Below are 21142 nucleotides of genomic sequence, written 5' to 3' on the forward strand. Positions count from 1 at the left end.
TAAAAAGGTTTGTATGATAATTGATTCTAGGGTGTAATGCGAAGCCCATAGATGTGCACTTTAAGAAAAATAATCGTGATATGTATCACGTTTAGTATTATTTCTAATCATGCTCAACATTATTTTATTTGAGAAAAATATGTAAAAATATAAAGCACTGGAAAAATAAAAATAATCGTAACAAGATTTTAAAGGGTTTTGAAGCAATTCTAGAGTTTCAACTAAAAAGTAAATTATGTTATTATGAATATATATATATATATATATATAGTCTTCTTTTGTAAAAAGATTATTTTGTCATTGGCTCTATTGTATCAGTCATTGTCTCCACGGTCTTATCTTTTCGTTTATCCTTAGTTGTTTTTATCTTTGCGTGTATTTCTTCTTCTATCCTTTGCTCATTGTATCTGTGATAATCGAAGAGGGCGAAAGAGGATCTATAATCCCTCCATACATGTTCTCTCCACCCTTCACTCATATTTACGATGATCAAAGAGAGTGGAAGAAGATCGTTGAGAACCCACCCATTGGGCAAAAATCGTAGTTCCCATTGGTCAACGACCATAGTTGGTTGAGGATTGTGTCTTATCTCGTCACAACTCTCTCTACTAAAGGACGATGATGGAACCACGGAAACAATAGCTGAAAAGTGGATTTGTACACAAAGGTTACCGACAAGGATGATGAACAACCAAGGGTTTGTGCGAGGAGGTGTGGGCAACCAGAGGCATAAGATTAAAATTATCTAAAGAAGGGGTGCTCATTTTTTAAAATAAGAGCGTTTTATAAAAATTTCTCAAAACTAAATTTTTTTTCGAGAATATATATATATATATATATATATAGACACACACACACACATGAAAATATACAAAGAAAATTAGCAGAGATAGAGGTAGATAAGAATTTACTTGAAACTATAAATAAAGATTTAAATACTTTTTAATTTAATTAATAATATTATTTTACATAAATTTTAATTATAATATAAATTTCATATAGCTGATCGAAAATAATTGAGACAAACTTGATATCATCATCAAAGATAAATAATTTTGAAAGTGATAATATGTATATACATATATGAAACATACCCAAAACTCTATTATTTTGAGTTTCATGAATCTTATTTTCCTTTTGAGTCTCATGGTTTGTTCCTTTTGGTTGGGATATTGAATGAGTTGGATTCTTGCAGTTGGATGGAATTGCATAATTCTCATAATTTTTACTAGTATAAAAAAAGTGCCAAAATTTAAAATATAAATACATTTATGCTATATTATTTGCAAAGACAAATGTGACTTCTTCCAGTCCTCGTCATCATCACCATCTCGGGTCGGCGAGTTGAGGTCCAACTTGGGCCTCTTCTTGAGCTCGCCTATGACCGGCACGTGCACGGCACACCTCGGGCACCTGGGGTCCACCGACGAGACGAGCACGTAGAGGAGGCACACCGGGCACCCGGCGACCGTCATCGCCGCCGCCGCCCGCCCCCGCTCGCCCATCAGCGACCCGGGGCCGGGGCCATCCTCTTCCGGCGCACGCCGCTTGATCACCGAGAAGGAGGAGGAGGTGGTGGTGGTCGACGAGGAGCGCGGCGAAGGGGAGCCGTCGGATCGGCGGGTCGCGCGCTCGAGGGCGGACTTCACCTTCTCCAGGGTGCAGACACTCTGGTACGCCGAGGGCGCGGGCGCCGCCGCCGCCGCGTCCGGCTGCGGGACGAGGGCGGCGGTGGATGGTGGAGGTAGCGCGAGGTTGAGATTGTGGAGACAGGAGGGAACCGGATCAGGGTCGCGCTTCTCGAGGTAGGTCTTTCCATGCTGCAATTGATCGAGAATTAGGGACTTAGAGGATAAGAAAGAATGATAAATATGGAATCTAATAGGTTTATTCTGTGAATTCTTGTGGGAAGAGCTGTTCTTTTCATTCGGGAAATTCCGTATCAGCCGGTGCTTGATTTGATTACAGTCGAGGGATTTACAGAAGAAACGATGAAAGTTTCAGCAGAATTCAAATGAAAGTATCGATTTCCAGCAGGACTACTACGACGAAAACTTGGGGATTAGATCGGTAAAAAAGGACCCATTAACATAAAAATTCAATCTTTTGCCATGTTTCGCAAATTCAAATTCAAAGGAACAACCAACTGGGAAGAGACAAGAAGAAGATCCACGAGCTTCAAGAACGTACCAATAGATCAAACCGTCTCTCCCAACCCATCGGAACACGGAGCTCAAGACCCACCTCCGCAGATCCGAGCACTGCTCCGCCGCCACCGAGCAAATCCCTTGTGACAAGCTCCCTCTTCCCCTCTCCTTCCTCCTCATAACCCCTCAGCATCCTTGACAACGAGCTCACCTCCGCTGCCATTAACCTCCTCTCCCAAATCATCAAACAAAAGAAGAGAAAGAAGAGAAGAGAAGGGAGCTATTGCTTCAAAGGAGTTCACATAACAATACAGAAAGAAGCCGCCTTTATACATTTATATACTGCTTTCAGATGACTGTAAGTATGGGAAACATTAATGGTGTCAATAAATGAAAAATTCTGAGGGTGGATGATTAGATAAGCCACACAGATACAGTTATTTAATAATTGACTTTTGATACATGGCAGAGTCTGTCAATGGTTAATGAATCCTAGGAAGGGGGAGGAAGAAAACTCCAGGAGTGTAATGTAGTCTAGTACCTTCCAACTGTGTGAATCCTGAGAATAGAAGAAACCTTTTATGTGCAAATCTTGTGCATGTAATGGTTTCACTTTTTTGATGTCCAGCTTTTGGTATGGCTTCATGTACTATATCTCTTATTGATCAGTGCTGAATCTATCTGCAACTGTGTACAGGAAGGATTCACGTACATTATATGTCTTTTACTTGTATGTCCAATCGAATAGCATATGTCAGTTATTGATAGTAGTACATTATAGTGGTATTTAAGGTGCCAAGTAGCTAAGGAATCTGATTAGTAGTTGAACTTTTAAAATATAGATACCAATAACATGGTTTTGTTCTGGAAAATTATAAAGTTGTACCGTATAAGGTCTGCATTGGTAACTAAAATTTAACAGCAAAAGATCTCCCCAAAATATAGCAAACAATGCCTGTAAACCGGTAAAATTTGTCTAATGAAAATATCCTAATTCATATAAAAATCTCATTTGTCCAAAGGCTATCAGGAACCTAGGATGGATATAAGACTCTCTAAGGTGTATGAAAGATCACAAGGGATATTCCAGAGGTATTGGCAGAATGACTTAATATATCATGATTGTAATGGTGTAATGAGCATCATTATGACTGCTGTTGATACAAAGATGATACTGATCCATGTTTGGTACCGACTGGAGCATGCTGGTAGTTAGGTCATGAAGGTTGTACATATTTGGGTATGGTGGTTGGATTTAATAGGATGCTGATACCTGTCAACACAGGCAGGATCAACATCTGATTACCAGGAACAGATAAATATTAAGATTTTGTTTAAATTAGAGAGTGATGTTAGAAGGGATCTGTACATAGCTACTGTGATGAAAATGAGGAGAATGCAGAAGACACCTTCTCTTAATGCAAATGGAATTTCTATTCCAATGAAGACAAGGCGTGAATTTACTAGACAGTCATATAAGGTGGATTGCTTTGGGAAAACAGAAACTCTTGCTGTGCCAAGGAAAAGATTGGTCATGCAACTGATCTAGACAAATTTAAGATAAGCAGGATGCATGTCAAAAATCTCCCAAGAAACTGTAGAGTTCTTACAAAGCATCAGTTTTGAAAATAATATAGTTACATTTCAGACATGCAAATTAAGCTGCCGAACTATGTAACCTGCAAGTTTTATGATGATCTAACTACATGTATAAATTGTATGAGAACCTGGTTGGCATGGCACAAAAGAAGAATAAGAAAATTTGTGAACAATAAGCTTTTCTCAATGTATTCATCTATCTTGGAGATAATTAATCTATTACTTACAAACCTTTTCTCTAAAGCAAAGGTTACTTTCACAATAATGCCAAGGTTTTTTAGTTGATCTTATTGTTGGTATGTCAGTTGTTTTCCAAATAGTGTGATGAACTGTCATTATTTTTCCTTTTTGTACCAATCCTTAATTTTGAAAGCAAATATTTCTATTTTCTATAGAATGATTTAGCTGTTTTAACTTTTGATGTTCAGGTTCTGTATTAATTAACAAGCTTGTTGTTTGTAAATCCTAAATTGTTTTGGTTAGTCTGCCAAATTTGATCACAGTAAAACTAATGCTGTGTAACTCTGAAGAATCACACATAGATATAACTAGGTATATCTGTGTTCCCCTAGGTTAGTTTTACATTTCTGTATGTTGTTTCTCATATCATTTCTTCAATTTTTACAGTGGCACAACCTTTGGGGAAAAGGTATAAGATGATTTACTAAGAGGACTCTTATGATTCTTCTGATCATTGATCACAAAGTTTCTAATGATCATCATTTTATCTGTCAAATATTTCTGTTCCACGCCATCTTTGCAGTAGCTCTATCACTGCAAAGACTCTTGTGATCATTGTCCAAGTCATTGGGTTTTGCGACCATCTTTTGCCGTATCTCTGGCAGTAATGATTTACCAGGTACTTCATCATTTTACATGGCATTTCAACTTGTGGAATTTGTTGCTGAACTAAATTTCATATCACAATGAGTTAGTAAAAAATTCCCCTGATTCTTCTGAGCTGGTCCTCAGTATTGAGAACTCATCTCGCAATTATCTTTTGCTGTATCTAACAGAAATGTCTATCAGTTACAGATTCCCAATGTGCCAAACTTGTGAATTTTTTTTGCTCAATAATGCTGTGTCACGCTTTTGTAGTAATAGTATATATTATTCATGCATGCAACATTCGCATGGCAACATGCACTCTCTAGACCCATTAGTAGGGCCATTGAAATGTGATAAAGTCGTAGAGCTATCTGATCAAATTGATTCCAATTGTTATTTGTATATGTGTAGCGTGGGATTATAAAATGTAAAAGATAAAAGTCAAGTAGTTGTCATATTCGAAGGAAAAGAGCTATAAGCATTTAAGATGGATCACAAATCTATGAAGAGACCCAACAGACTCATCAATTCTCTTAACTTCAGTGGGTCCGAGTCTCATCAAAGCTTCCTCAGTATTTAAACAAACATAAATGCCATCACCTCACTTCTTTCTCTAGTCACATTGTGCATTGATGAAGGGAAGACAGTTGAGACTTTATAATGGCCATTTATGAGGTACTGACCTAAGCTTCATCAGTTCACCATATGGAGGTAGCAACCACTGGATTCTGTGTGCCTTTCAGTGTAGTGCTCAGTGATCAATTGGAGATATGATGTTGCCTGTTCAAGACTTGCACTTTTTGGGTGCCCTTGCACAATGAGGTGGAGAGGTGGTTGGCTTACCTGTCTAAAAAATAGATTGAGTTATGCAACGCAGTTAAGGTGTAAATAATGCTGATGGATTGATTTAGTCAGGTCATAAAGGGCTATAATAAAGGTGGAGTGGCTTTTGGATTTATGTCCATTTAATCACATGGAAATGAATTTGGGTGGATGGTTGGATTTTAACTTGAATCATTATGTTGGTTAGAGTCTTAAATGATGTTTATCTTTTCTACGGGGAGGATGCCTAAATAATGGATCTGATTCCAATCCTTTAAAAAAAGCTTATTTTTGTTTCTATTTCTTTCAATTTATTTTTTTTCATGAAAAATATTTCTTAGTCCGTGAGATAAATTATTTATTTTAATGCATACTAGGTCAAAGAATTGTGTAGTTACAGTAAGAATATGCAAAAGATGTCTTGGTTCCAAATATTTTTTTGGGTTGGGGGGTGAGAGGGGAATTGTTGGTAAAAAAGCCAAATTATTCTGTGTGCTTTTTCTTCTTTTATTTTTATTATTTTGAAGTAAATCACAATATCAAGGGTATCCAGTCTGAAACTTAAATAGTTAATCTGAAGCTAGATTTAAAAAGCTTCAAAGGTAGGTACTGTGCACATAATGCGTTTGACTAGTCATATGTTTTCATAACTTGTTCTCTGTTATTAATTTTCTTGTTGAATTTGGCCTTATTTCTTATTGTGCTACAAGTACATCAATTATTACAGTTATTACTGTGTTGCTATTATATCCTTTAGACACTGAAAGTCTTTAGTATACAGATTCAGTTATACTTAAGGCACTTTATATTTCAAACACCAACAACGAAGCAGCATAATTCATGCAAGAGCTTCACCAATTGACCATTTGCACAAAAACTCGTCAGTCATTTTCATGGATATTTAATGGTCTACAGTTTGATTATCTTTTCCAACTGTCTTCATAAATTCGTTTGGATGCACTGATGGACAATTTTCGACATGTAGTTTATGTTCGAGAAATCATATTCATGAATTAACAATAAAGAATATAGAACTTTTGCATTCATTTTAAATAAAACACTACTTCTGGGATTGGCTCTCCAAACAATCTGTGCTTGCTTTGTTTGGACGTTTCAATACAAAGAAATCTTCTCAGCTGTCAATTGCATATTTTCTTGTTGATTGTGATCTGACAGAAATTGATTTTTGCATCTTTTGATACAGGATAGCTGAGTTTATGAAACGTCATTTCTTAAAAACAAGGACTGAGTTTGTGAAACTTCATTTCTTAAAAACAAGGAACAATTATGAAATAGATTGCCTGGTTGAAGAACCAGACCTTAAGTTCAATGGATGGTAAGATATTGTTTTTCCAAGTTTTATTAATAATTTAGTTGTCCATGCATATTTCCTATAGTTCTTTAAATTAGGGAAAGTGCTTCTCACTCCCAATTTTTGAAATGCAATCGAATATCGAAAAACTTTATGCAAAATTATATAATATTTTCATACATTTTTTGGGGTACCATTTGTATATGGGATGAATGGAATTTCATGATGCCAAAAAAGTGGGCAGTTGACCGAGTCTCGCTCATATGAGACACTAGTTAAATTAGTGTAAAGTTATAGAAACAAATAGATCACGTAATGTTTGAAGGAAATTATATTTTATATGATATTCTTATTAAGCACCTTAGGCAACCATCCAACTTGTAGGTTGAGTTGCTTGGTGATAGATATGGATGTTTATGCAACATGTGTAGCACACTTATGTATGAACTGACTCCATGAAGCTAACAGAACTATATATTGGTCCTTGGGCAGATCGATAGAAATCCTGTATGTACTAGCACAGAGACACCTAGTACAAACCAAAGTGAAAGAGGAAGAGAAGAGGGGAGGAGGAGAACATGATGATTATAGAGGATTTGCATCATTTATTTTACTACAAAAACATGATGGAGCATCTCCATCAAAGGTTGGGAGAGTGCATCTGTTGAGTGTTCAGGCACTTATGCTAGTGCTGCATAATGACACTAAATGATTGTTGTGTGTGTGAATTGATTGTATGCTATGACTAAAATGTGTGAATATTGCTTAATGATTTATATTTATTTCCTGATTGTCTACTGTATAGGAGATTTTCATTACGAAAGTTCACTTTTGATTTTTGAAATTCTTAATGTTCCCTACTTAACCATGTGATTATGGCACCATATGGTGGACTTCTAAAAAGTTGATTATGCACATTTCGATAATCTTGGTAATGGAATTAAGTCATGTCAGGGCATAACATTTAGCCTGTAGGAAAAGATGGATGGTGGGATTCACTGAGTTCAAAAAGGGCACGGACCTTTCTGTCACATTGATGTTGGAATTTACAGGAAATACTTGGATCAATACATGCATGCATTTAATAGGCTTGATAATTGGGTAAATACATGCATTTAATAGGCTTGATCAATACTAGAAAGAATTTTAGTAGTACTAGAAGATACTTGGATCAATACATGTGTGCATTTAATAGGCTTGATAATTGGGTAAAAGACCATAAATCATTTAATATTTGTTGTAATGTAGACATGACTTTGTAGCACATGGCATTGGGTGGCATGCTTACTACAATGTTGAAACTGAGTTGGGAATGTACATATACTCTTATTCCTATCCATTCATTAATTAGACTTTGCAACTAAATGAGCAGCAACACAGAGGAGAAATGTCAAATTATAGGAAATGAAATCATTATCATCACTACCATGAAAGAACAATGTACAAAAAACTGTTGATTTATGTGGTATTGGCTGCTGAAGTTGCCTTGTTCTGTCCAAACTGAAGAAGCATTCAGGCTAGTTTTGGATAATGCTTCTATAGTGTACAGATGATAGTTTTTAGTGTATATATTATTAATTATCCATACTTCTCCTTTTGACTTACTGCAACTTATATGATGTCCTGCTACAAATATGTGCTAGCTAACTTATGCATGTACTGATATATATATATATATATATATGTATGTGTGTGTGGGGGGGGGGGGGGCGGGGCTTTCAATGTCTCTTTTAAATGCTATTTGCTTATCTTGGAAGCTACTTTTTGAAATATTTATCAGTTTATCTCTATAATTAAATGAGTTTCTTGTTCTGGAAATAATTAGTGTTTGACGAGCAGAATTGAGTAGGAATCTTTTCTGCTGGAGGTATGTCATATGTGTTTGATATTTGATGCTGTGTCTTCAGCCTAATATTTTCTTCCCATCTTTTATCCTCTGCTTTCAACCAAAGAGGGATCAGTCATTCAAGTCTTCACATATCATTCTTTTTGCACTAAGACATCTTTCTGCAGATTGACTTGTAGTTCTTTCATCATTCATGTACCATGGAACATCAAAATTCTGAGGGATCGAACGAAGAAGTTGCACCTATCTATGTTCATGTATGTACACAAGTGCATGCTACTTTTTGGGGCAATGGCAGCTAGATAAGTGCCATTCAACATGTCAGCCACGGGGAGGCCTTTGTGGAGGAGTTGGACTAGAAGCAATTGGTTGTTAAGCTAGTGCAAGGAGAGCAATCAGTAGTATGCAATTAAACATTTTGGTTTCTAATATAGCACAGGGAAAAAGGAAAAAGAGGAAAAAAATGAGAGCTCTGCTGTTAGAGGTGGGATAGAGAAGATGGATATATAGATTTTACAGGACTCTGGACCCTGGCGACAACGACCTCTTGTGGTGTTTTGTTCAAGCCAGGTTTAGATTCTGATATTTGAAGCAACAGAGATGGAAGAATGGAAAGAACAGTTCAACATGGATAGGGAATCCATATGTAACATAATCAAATCATTTGGGAGATTTCAAGCTGGAAGAAGCGATATAAAGATCAAATTGGGAGGCTTCGGCTGGAGAAAACTTTGAGTGAAATCCAAGTATGATACCAAACTTCTCATTCCAAGTAAAGATGAATCTGACTGCACTCCTCAATTGGGTGCCCAGGCAAGGTCAGGTGAGGCCTGAGCGCCTCAATTTGGGTTTAGGAAGACGTCTTCCATTGGGCACGGTCCTGAGCCAAGTGCTGGGCAGCTCAAGCGAGCACCTGAACCAGATCAGGCTGGACTGTTTTTGGGCCCAGGTTAACTACCACTGTCCACAACCCTTTACAAGAACTTCCAACAACAGTGCCATGGCGAGCAACCTGAACAATACCAAATTTGTGGTTTCTTTCATTTTCTTCTCTTCTGGACTTGGGCTTTATGAGGATGATATGCCAATCTGCAATGAGCACAGCATCGACGGCACCGGTTGGTACAATGGCAGCTCTGACCTCCAGCTCGAGTGGATCAATGTGTACAACAACACGTCCAGAGGCGGTCGCTACATCCCACGTGCAGTGGTCATGGATCTCAAGCCCAACACCATTGACACCGTTAGATCTGGGCTCTTTGGCCAGATCTTCAGGCTAGATAACTTCGTCTTTCGGCAGTCTGGCACAAGGAACAACTGGGCCAAGGGGCACTTCGCCGTGGGTGCAGAGCTCATTGATTCAATGCTTGATGTGGTGAGGAAGGAGAACCACGACTGCCTCCCAAGTTCGGTGGCTTCAGGCTTCATTTGGAGGTTCCTTCGTTTTTGTGGAAAGATTTGCTTCCATATTGGCTAATGCGTGTTACTGGTAGATGTAAGGAATAATCTGTCTTGTAGTAGCAGAAGTCTGTTACTAGCAAATGTTGCTTTCATATGGATTTAAGGTTTTCTGTTGCTTACTGGTGATTTCTGGGGTTAGGTTTCTATTTCATGTTAAAGAAATAGGGATTGTGGTATTCTTTATCCCTTTGTGAATGTTGTTGCCCACTCTGTATTGAAGTTGATAGTATTGTTAGGGATTTATGTTTATATACTGTTGATGTGCTTCTTGGCATTGGATCACGTTTGAGATTTCAAAAAAGGATAGCTTCCTTCAAATTACTGTTGGAATTTGTTTCTTGTATTTTGCATCAAAGGAACGTAACATGCACATCTTTTCTTGTCTCTCAAGTTTCAACCCTCTGCTTACTTCTAATTTGGCTATTAAGTTCTCTATATTTCTACTTTTCTTTGTGCATACCTGTATGACTGTGAATCAGTTATGTACCGTTGCCTGGTTCCATCAGATGCTATTTATAGCTGGAGACGATTTTGTCATGAAGATTGTTGTAATGAGAACTAATTGAAAGCTAAAACATGGGTCATTCACTTTCCAACTGTTGCCAGATTCAGAAAGATCACGGCCATCTGAAAGATTTAAATGATAAATGTTTACCTCCCCATGTTGTTTATGCTCACAAACTGTAACTTTTAGTGTCTGTAGATGCATGTGGTTGCATTGAAGTACTCTGTGTTTGAGAATCACACTCAACATTCGTACACAGTAGCTCTTCTCTGTCATATTTAACAGATTCTACATGACTTAGTACCCTAAATCAGATTTGTTATCCAACTCTTCAGACAGAGCATCATGGTTACTAATTTGTAGATGTTGTTCTGCAGGGTTCCAAGTCTGCCATTCTTTAGGAGGAACTGGTTCTGGCATGGGCACCCTTCTTGTCTCTAAGATCAGAGAAGAATACCCAGATCGCGTGATGCTGTCATTCTCTGTTTTTTTATCACCAAAGGTTTCTGATACAGTTGTTGAGCTATATAATGCCACTCTTTCAGTACATCAGCTTGATCAGAATTTTGATGAATGTATGGTCCTGGACAATGAAGGCACTCTATGGCATTTATTTCTGGACGCTGAAGCTTCCGAACCCTACTTGTAAGCAATGACTGCATTTCTACGATATTATATTATCGTTTAATGAAATTGCATCCTTCACCATTATTCATTGTACCAAACTTAAAAAGATCAGCCATAACATATTGCCTTCTATTCTTTTACTTTCAGATTCAATCACCTTTCTTTTTTCCTCTGGTTAAGCATATCGTGCCTTGTCTTAAATCTTAATACTTTTTGTTAACATTAGTAATTAACTGACTGTTGTTCAAATTCCTGTGCCTTGACGCAATTCTTTATTCCTTTTCTTTTAAGAATTCTACCGAATAGTTCTACATTAATACTTTCTTATGCTGTCTTGTTATTTATATAGTATATGTCCTCATTCATTTCAGCATATCATGCATCTATTGTTAGTCCATTAGATAATCTGATAAGAAAAGAAGCTATCGTTTGTTAACTTTTAGCTTCAAGTCATGTCTCTTTTTTCTGTTATGGAGAACATGTATGATGGCCCAGACTGAATAATATAAAATGACAGTATGTTGAAGTTCTAAGTTCTCTGTGACCCCAAAGAATCACTGTATCAATTGTTTAATTTGGGTCTGTCCATACTGCTTATCGTGCTATCTTGTTTATTTATCATTTTTTTTATGCTTCAGTTAGTGATCTAAACAATCTCATCTCTGCTATAACGAGTGTTGTCACATGCTGCCTCCAGTTATCTTGTTATCTTGGTTATGATCTCCGAAGCTTGCTGTAAACTTGATTTCTCTCCCTGCATCCAATTCGTCATCATAGTTTTTTCACCCTTGACATCGAGGAGCTCTCAGCACTACAGGTCCCTCACTGTTCCTAAGTTGACCCAACAAATGTGGGATGCCAAGAACATGTGCGCTGCTGATCCCTGACATGGTTGGTACCTAACTGCGTCGACCATGTTACATGGGAAGATGAGCACAAAGGAGGTTGACGAGCAGATGATCAATGTTCAAAACAAGAATTCTTCCTACTTTGTCGAGTGGATCCCAAGCAATGTCAATCGTGTGTATGTGACATTCCACCCAAGGGGCTGAAGAAGGCATCCATGTTCATTGGGAACTCAACTTCCATCCAGGAGGCGTTCAGGAGGGTCAACCGGCGGTTCACGGCCTGTTCAGGAGGAAGGCTTTTCTTGCATTGGCATACAGGTGAGGGCATGAACGAGATGGCGTTCACTGAAGGATCTGATAGCCAAGTACCAGCAGGAACAGGATGCAACAGCTGATGTGGAAGATTATGTGAAAGAAGAATAGGGAGAGGAAGGGGAGGCAGCTTGAGTTGCTTCTATCAGGAGAATTTGTGCTCTTATCTTGATTTCAGCCGGTATGGGAGGACTTTGGTTATGCTTCTTTGATGGAGGACATGCTTCTGTATTCGTGCGAAGTTTGTGTCGAACATAACTCTCGAATTTGAGTTGCCGAGTTGTCACGGACAAACTTCTCAACAAGATGTTGGATGTAATGCTTATGTGTGTCCGTGTCAAATGGCATGTTCATGCCCTGTACAGAATGTAAAGGGGCGGCCGAAGGCTTATAAGTCTCATTTTAGTTGGGTGGTGGCCTCTTTAGGCTTGTAAATATAGGTTGTGTCATGTGGACACGTGCGAGAGCTTTTCGGTCTGTAATGGATCATTTTACCTTTTGTTGTGCCACTGTTCAGAGCTTGTAAAGTCTGTTTGTAATTTGCATTGTCTATGAAGTGTTTTTCGGAGATGTTTGCTTGTGGATCCCGATTGAGGCGTTCTCTCTTGCCCGTTCTCTCTTTTGGTGGTCCTAAGGGACAATGGGAGGCTTCGGGGAGGCTGACCTTTGCGGACGGACACGCAAGGGTGCTGCACGACTTAGACAAAATCAGCTAAGTCCGTGTCAGAGTGTCATGCCATCTTCTGTGGATTCTATCCTTTAATCGGGCATTGTGGTTTTGTCATCCATGACTGCAAGTTAATAGATTTTGGAGGAACAATGTCTCACTGATATGACAGAGCTATGACCAAATCCTGAAACTTGTTGTATCAAATCAGTTATTGAATGCTAGCAAAGTTCTTATTCTTTATCTCTTCTCTGTGATGGAAGCTCACATGGTAAAAAGATTTAAGTTACTGCAGCAATAAATTTTGCTTTGTTGTTGTTGTTGAGATCTGAATAAGAGAGCATTTATGCTGCATTTTTCACCCCAATTTGTTATGCCAGTCATTGAACATAGAAGTGCAACTCTCAGAGGGTGTTGTCACTCATGAGGTTTTAGTAGTAGGTAGGTCAATGCCAGATTCATTTCATGGTTGGATCAATGAATTGTATCAGTAGATGCTGGAATCATTTTTCTCTCCTTGTAGTCTATATTTCTAAGAGCTATATATCTAAGAAGGAAAAAACCAGAAGAGAAAGCAATATTAGCTACCTCAAAAATAAAATTGCTGGATCTTGATCAACCTAACTTGATCCTAATTTTTGATATTTTAGTATTGCAAATAAATTCCAAGCTTAAAGTTAATCAACTAACAGCCAGTAGATTTAGCAAGATTTATCAACAGCACAAAGTCTCAATTTGTCCCATCAAGTGTGAAGAACATGATGAGTTGTGGTTACAATCCTGGAATTGATAGTGCCCATGAGATTGTTAAGTTAGACATATGTCTGAGTGGATAAAAGACTCCATAATCACACTGCTGCCAGTAGAGATCTCCATGAACACCTCCAATATCAAATGCATTGTTCCTGTTCTAGTTGAGATTAGCCATGGTTTTGAGCTATGTTTGGATCTCAGCAACTGAGGCAATGACATGAACTCAGCGGTCAAGGCTTCCATTCTTTTGGGCACCATCTCAGTCTTAAGGCTTCCATCTTATGCTGATTGTTGGGGGCGGAGGAGCAAGGAAAAAAATAGAATACTGTGATACGAGTAAAAAGAATCATTTCGATTTAAGAAAACTGATGTAGTATTTAAAACAAGAGGATTGACATAGAACACTGATAAGATATTCTCAAGTGTATTCTCATTACTATCTTGCTTCATGAACTACGATCCTATTTATAGGACCTAATGGTAACTACCCATATCATCATATCACCCATGATTGAGGTAGTTATTGAAACTACCCTATAATTTCTAGATTATGGTAACTACCTAGATAACTACTAGATCATAGTAACTACTAGATAACTACTATGAATTAATTCTCAACACTCTCTCTTGATTCATAGTTACATACACTGATTTGTGACATAAAATAAACATGCTTTTGGACTGGAAGCGACTTGGTGAGGATATCTGCAACTTGCTCATATGTTCCACAATACTTCATTGTTATGGCTCCACTTGCTACAAGATCCCGGATGAAATGATAGTGTATCTCCATATGCTTCATTCTTCTATGAAATGTTGGATTCTTCGTCATTGCAATTGTCGCTTTGTTGTCACAAAATATTTCGGTTGGTTCTTTTTGTTCTTGATGAAGATCTTCAAGAAGTCTTCTAAGCCATATTGCTTGACAAGCTGCTGATGTTGTGGCTACATATTCTACTTCCGATGTCGATAACGCAGTTATTGCTTGCTTTTTTGAACTCTAAGATATAGCTCCTGATCCGAAGATAAAAACATTGCCTGAAGTACTCTTTCTACCATCTAAAGCTTATGCCCAATCACTATCAATGAAACCAAATAATTTACATTTAAAATTATGAGAATACCAAATATCATAATCTGTAGTTCCAGCAATATAACGCAGAATTCTTTTAACAGTTCCGAGATGATGTTTGCTTGGGTTATACATAAATCTGGATACTATACCAACAGAGAAGGTAATATCTGGTCGAGTATAAGTTAGATAAATCAAACCTCCAACCAAACTTCTATAGTATCTTGCATTTGTTAGACATGTATCATCTTCAAGTTTCAGTTTCTCATTTACATTCATGGGTGTTGCTGCAGCTTTGCAATTAATCATATTAGATTTTTTGAGTAAATATATTACATACTTTCTTTATGAAGTAAAAATTCCATCTGATCCTTGCTTCACTTCCAACCCAAGAAAATAGTGTAGTAGACCTAGATCTCACATTTCAAACTTATTCATCATGTATTTTTTAAATTCTATCATAAAAGAGTTAGATGAACCCATATATATAATATCATCAATATAGAGGTAAACCATTAGAATATTTTGTTCATCTTCCTTCTTTAGATAAAGAGTAGGTTCATTATTGCTCCTCTTAAATCCATTTTCTTTGCCATTAGAATATTATGTTCACCTTCCTTCTTTAGATAAAGAGTAGGTTCATTATTGCTCCTCTTAAATCCACTTTGATAAAAATAATAATCAATTTTGTTATATCATGCCCTTGGAGCTTGTTTAAGCCCATAAAAAGCTTTTCTTAGCTTATACGCCTTTTCTTCATGTCCTTTAACCAAAAAAGCTTTCAGGTTGAGTAACAAAAACTTCTTCGTATAAATCTCCATTTAGAAATATAGATTTCACATCAAATTGATAAACATGCTAACTCAAGTAAGCAGATAAAGCCAAGAAAATTCTCACGATTTCGAATCTAACAATCGGAGAAAAAGTATCATCAAAATTAATACCTTGTTGCTGTGAATATCCTTTTATTACAAACTGAGCCTTATGCTTTTGATACTTCTATCTGTATTAAACTTTGTTTTGAACACCCATTTTAATCTAATAGCTTTCTTTTCTTTTGGTAGATCTATTAGCTCCCAAGTTTCATTCTTCTCAATTGACTTGATTTCCTCTTTCATTGCTTTTCTTCATTCCTCTTTTTCAACTGCTTCCTTAAAAGTTGTTGGATCTGAAATAAACAAAGAAAATGTTGAGTCATAAATTTCTGTTAGTGACCTAAAATTTCTTGGAGGGGTTTCATCTAAGGAATCAGAATTTGAACTGCTATTGGGTGAGATTGACATGAACTTATTGGAGTAGGATCTGTCATTTGATTCTGCAGAATATCTAGTTCTGTTGGAATCTGAATTTATGTTCCACCTTTATTGGTCTTTCAATTCCAACTTGTCATTTCATCAAACACAATATTTCTATTAAAAATAACTTTATCACTAACAGGATTATATTATGCTTTTGATTTTAAGAAATAATCAATTAAAATATATTTTTTAGATTTTTCATCAAGTTTGTGATGATTTTGTGAATTCACCAAAGCATAAGCAATACAACCAAAAATTCTTAGATGACTTATACTTGGTTTTATACCATACCAAGCCTTAAAAGGAGTTTGATTCAAAACAACCTTTGTTGGTGAAATATTCAATAAATAAACTGTTGTTGTAACTGCTTCTGCCAAAAACTGATTTGGAAGATGTTTTCCTTTAAGCAAACTTCTTGCCATTTCAACAACAGTTTGATTCTTACGTTCAGCTACACTATTTTGCTTCGGTATATATGATATCGTTAATTCTCTGTGAATATTATTTTCTTCACAAAAAAAATTAAATTTATTAGATAAAAATTCATCACCACTATCTGTCCGAAGTGTCTTTATATGTCTACCACTTTGTCTTTCTAAAAGTGCCTTTTTTTTTTACTTTCAAAAATTATCAAATGTTTCATATTTCAGTTTCAGAAAATATACCCAACTCATGTGACTATAATCATCAGTAAACAATAGAAAATATTGACTTCCACCAAATAATTTTGTATTCATATGTCCATATAATTCAGCATGAATTAATTAGATGCTCTCCGTGCTTTTCCAATAAGAAATGGTTTTTTACTTTGTTTGCCATAAATGCATCATTCACATACACCAAGTGTATTAATCTTGGGCAATCCAAAAACTATTCTTTTTTTACTTAACAACCTTAAACCCTTACTGTTGAGATGTCCATATCTTAAATGTCATAAATTAGACTCATTCATTTGAGTTGCGATAAGCGCATGCCTTTCAATATTTGACACATCAAGTGGAAACATCTTGTTTTGCGTCATGCAAATATTTACTGTAATCAAACCAGATTTTTTATCTTTAATAGTGCATGAACCATCATCAAATATTACTGAATATCTATCATCTATCAATTGTCCAACACTCAACAAGTTATATGATAAAGTAGGAATAAAGAAAATATTATCAAGGTATTTTATCTTTCCTAGATTTGTCTTCACCTCAATTATTCCTTTCCCTTCCACTTGGATTTACTTGTTATCTTCAAGTCTAACTTTCAACTTGTGAGTTTCATCGTATCTCTAAATATTGATTTTATGCCTGACATATGATTAGAACATCCACTATCTAAAAACCAAATATCATTTGAGATATCATGAACTTGTGAATGAGTCATAAACAACTTACTATTTTCTTCATTTTCCTCCACATAACTTGCTTGCTTTTCTCTTTTCCAACAATATGCCTTCGTGTGATCAAACTTTTTACAATAGTGACATTGAATTCTACTCTTGTAATTTTTTTGATCATAATTTGATTGTCTTTGTTTATCATGCCCATCAAAGTGTTCTCTTCCATTTCCTCTACCACGAAATCCTTCTCTGCCACATCCTCTTCTTGCTGATTTTTTATTTTTTTTTGAAGTAGAAGATTCCCCCTTAACCTGAAATACTTTCTCTTTGTTTTTTTCAAGTGACCTATTCAACCTTGTTTTATGTGCTTGCAAGGAACTCATTAATTCATCAAATGAAAATGTAGATAAATCTTTTAACTCTTCAATTACGGTAACTATATGATCAAATTTCAGAGTTAAACTTTTCAAAACTTTTACAATAATTATATGATCAGAAAGATGTTCACCATAAGATTTCATTTGACTAACAATTTCAGTCATTCGAGAAAGAAAATCTTGCACCGATTCATTGCTTTTTATGAACAAAATTTCAAACTCACGACGGAAGGTTTGAAGTTTTACCGTAATCACCCTTGATGAGCCTTGAAATTCATTTTGAAGTATCAACCAAGCTTGCTTTGAGGTTGTCGCTGCTGCAATTCTCGAGAAGATTATCTCATGTACAACTTGTTGAACAAAGAACAATGTCATTGAATAAAGAACAATTTCGTCATCTAGATCCACATATCCATTTTCTATTAAGTCCCAAAGATCTTGAGACTTAGAATAAAGTCTTCATCTTGATACTTCAAAATATACATTTACCCGAGAAGATGGGAATAAGGGGTTGAGACATGGAATTATTATTAAAAGTCATAATGCCCAATTCAAATTGAAACTAGGCTCTGATACCACAAATGTTAGGGATGGAGGAGCAAGGAAAAAACAGAATACTACGATACGAGTAAAAAAAATTCTTTTGATTCAAGAAAACTGATGTAGTATCTAAAACAAAAGGATTGACATCGAACACTTACAAGATATTCTCTATTGAAACTATCACCATATCACCCATGATTGAGGTAGTTATTGAAACTATCCTATAACTTCTAGATCATGATAATTATCTAGATAACTATTAGATCATGATAACTATCTAAATAACTATTATGAATCCATTCTCAAAACTGATTAGGATATCAAAGCACTGGTTTTTGAGGGGTCATGATCATAGTACATCTTCCCTGTTGTTAGCTGCAGATCTGCCGGTGGACAACAATATGGCCGTGGGTGCTTTCGAGCCTCTTCAAACTCCAACCCCCTGGATGGCCATGTAATGCCAACAAGCAGCACAAAGTCATCAACTCAAAGCCAGTAGGTAGGTTTAGCTTCATTTCCTGAAAACTGTTGATAGGAGTATGGGCGTGACTCATGCAAGCCAGCCTTTCGTTCCCTTTAATCAATCGACATTGCCTTTTGCTGTATATTTTAGGGATGCAATGATGTGGACGAGTCAAACACCAGCAGATATCTTATTCATTTTGCCAGTGGTTCATCTCTGCGCAGCTCCCTTGTCCAAGACACGAGCTTTGACTGCCGCCATGTTCATGGACAGGAGAACATGCTCTGCTGGCTGCTCCACCCAGCCTGCCCGTTCTTGCATCATGGACTGCGAGCATAGATCACCGAGCCCAGCCTTCGGAAGATCCATCTTCCATACATGTAGAATATAAGGGTGAGATAAATCACGCGATGAATGTCCGATTATTGTTTAGCCAATCTGAGATTTCATTGTTTTTTCCTCGATATTTTGACACTTGTTGATGACCAAAGGCGGATTCAACTCAGTATGCATCTTTCACTGATGCTCACAAATCATTTGTAGAGATAGCATATCATGCTTCGTCAAGGATTTGAGTTCGCAAGTGAAAGGAGCCTTTAGAACTGCAAGCTTTGCCGAGTCATGCATCGTTCATGTATCATTGGTAGTTTCTTGGAGACAAGTTGGGCCATCCGTCTCGTGGAGAAGGATCTCCATCGACGACCCTTCTGTTCTTAGGTCAGACGTGAAGCAATGGTGATGTGACACTCTACATCAATCGACTGCTGCTATCCCTGTCATCTTGCAGATGATACGATTAGAGGGCATATTATGCGCGTTCTTCAGGATCAACGCTAGTTTGCTGCGGCAAACTCTACGAGAAGTCGTAGCTCAGTGTTTCCATCGACAGATCACTGCGGAGGACGATGAGGAGGCGCACTGCACATCGTGTTGCCGGTTTGCAGGCAACAGAGAGTTTGAAATACTTCTTGATTACTGCGATCTGGAAACAGAAACAGAAAGCAAAAACCGAAGGCGTCGTGGAAACAATGTCGGCGAACCGATTTCTAGGATCCGCTGTCTCCTCGACTCAGGAAACGAGAAGATTTGTGGCTTAAAGTAGGTTATGTGCCGAAACGAACGGTGGCTCCCAGCTGAGAAAAGAGTGTTCCCTGGGCGGCTGAGACAGGGGATCGATTCCGGACGGAGTTTTGGCATGGGACGGCCCACCATCCACTCGGGAGTGCAGTGTCGCTCTCCCCACCCCTCGACGCATCACATCAACGTCAAATCAATGGCCATTAATAAAAGCACCGTTCTCGATGCTGCTTGGAGTGGTGCCGATGAGGTACTGAGAACGGGTCATATAGTATTCTTCTTGGAGCAGAGAGAGAGAGAGAGAGAGAGAGAGAGAGGTTCATGTATCAAGGAGAAATTTGACGGACAGATGATGAACACCCACCCAAAAGGATGGAGAATTGCATATAAAGAGAATAATAATGGATTGGTCACATGAGACAATTTGAAGCAAATTAATCTACTTGATTATTTTTGTTTATTGTGATAAGGAAGATCGTAATTTGTTTACATGGGGACTATGATATAGCTTCGGCACCCTACTCTTCTTGTCTGCCCTCCTTAGATCCCACCATGCTACAAGTATTGCACAATGTAGGCTGTTTGTCTCATTAAGACAAGATAGCTAATATCTGGTCCCTCTGTGAAGGTTAATTTTGGCCTCTTGACATGTTCCACACAGCTAGGGTTAGCTGCAGTACTCATAGGGTGAACTGTCCTAAGATCTCCATTTGAAATATGGAGTTGGTAGGCATGCTTGTTGTTGTTGGTGTGAAATCTGCATCAAATCAGAGAGTGAGAGGGGGGTATATATCATGTTAGATTCATAATTGAGCAGTGAATATTAGGTGCATGTTGTTGGCTGTATTCACAAGTTGTAGGTGAAGATTGCATGGAAGAATCAGGAACAGCACTCATCATAAAAGAGCATTAGTCTTCATGTTTAATGGTTGCATGTGATATATGATGCCTCCACATGTTGCATCGTCATGATCTCCATGTACACTGTTCGACTCTCCTCCCCTTGCAAAGTGGTCGCTGTCATCTTCAGGACCATCAGTAGGTGAAGTTTTCTTACAACGATTTATCTTGTCAGCTTAATTATTGCTTCTTTGAAGCGAGAGCTAAGCTTCTTCGTTCACCATTCTGCATGCCACAAGACCATCAGCAATCTATTATTAGAGAAACATGCATTTAAGATGGTAGCAATACATTATAACAAAAGCAGTAGAGAATGTGAAGTCCCATAAGAACAGTGTGCATGGGGAATGGTTTA

The 21142-nt window shown here is 37.3% G+C and overlaps 2 protein-coding genes across 7 annotated transcripts; one reads left to right on the plus strand and one right to left on the minus strand.

The window, feature by feature from the left end:
- Nucleotides 1–1213: 1213 nt before the first annotated feature.
- Nucleotides 1214–2478, minus strand: LOC103972561 (uncharacterized). The gene is made up of 2 exons (XM_009386917.3): nt 2191–2478; nt 1214–1820 (listed from the first exon to the last, which is right to left on the minus strand). Exons 1-2 carry the CDS (start codon nt 2389–2391, stop codon nt 1275–1277), a joined length of 747 nt encoding a protein of 248 aa, XP_009385192.1. The 5' UTR covers nt 2392–2478; the 3' UTR covers nt 1214–1274.
- On the plus strand, nt 1666–12871 carry LOC135653364 (uncharacterized). Of its 6 annotated transcripts, none has more exons than XR_010502402.1 (7): nt 1666–1805; nt 4374–4395; nt 4510–4605; nt 6601–6732; nt 8722–10049; nt 10898–11165; nt 11845–12871. XR_010502402.1 is itself a non-coding variant. In XM_065175269.1 (6 exons), exons 5-6 carry the CDS (start codon nt 9303–9305, stop codon nt 10959–10961), a joined length of 750 nt encoding a protein of 249 aa, XP_065031341.1. In that variant the 5' UTR covers nt 1666–1805; nt 4374–4395; nt 4510–4605; nt 6601–6732; nt 8722–9302; the 3' UTR covers nt 10962–12871. The 6 variants fall into 6 exon arrangements, 1 of the variants encoding a protein (XP_065031341.1); XR_010502398.1 differs by having other exon boundaries at nt 8722–9988; XR_010502399.1 differs by having other exon boundaries at nt 8722–9988; nt 11957–12871.
- Nucleotides 12872–21142: the final 8271 nt, after the last annotated feature.

Source organism: Musa acuminata, chromosome BXJ3-11, assembly GCF_036884655.1.
Source record: "Musa acuminata AAA Group cultivar baxijiao chromosome BXJ3-11, Cavendish_Baxijiao_AAA, whole genome shotgun sequence".
NCBI classification, from domain to species: Eukaryota; Viridiplantae; Streptophyta; class Magnoliopsida; order Zingiberales; family Musaceae; genus Musa; species Musa acuminata.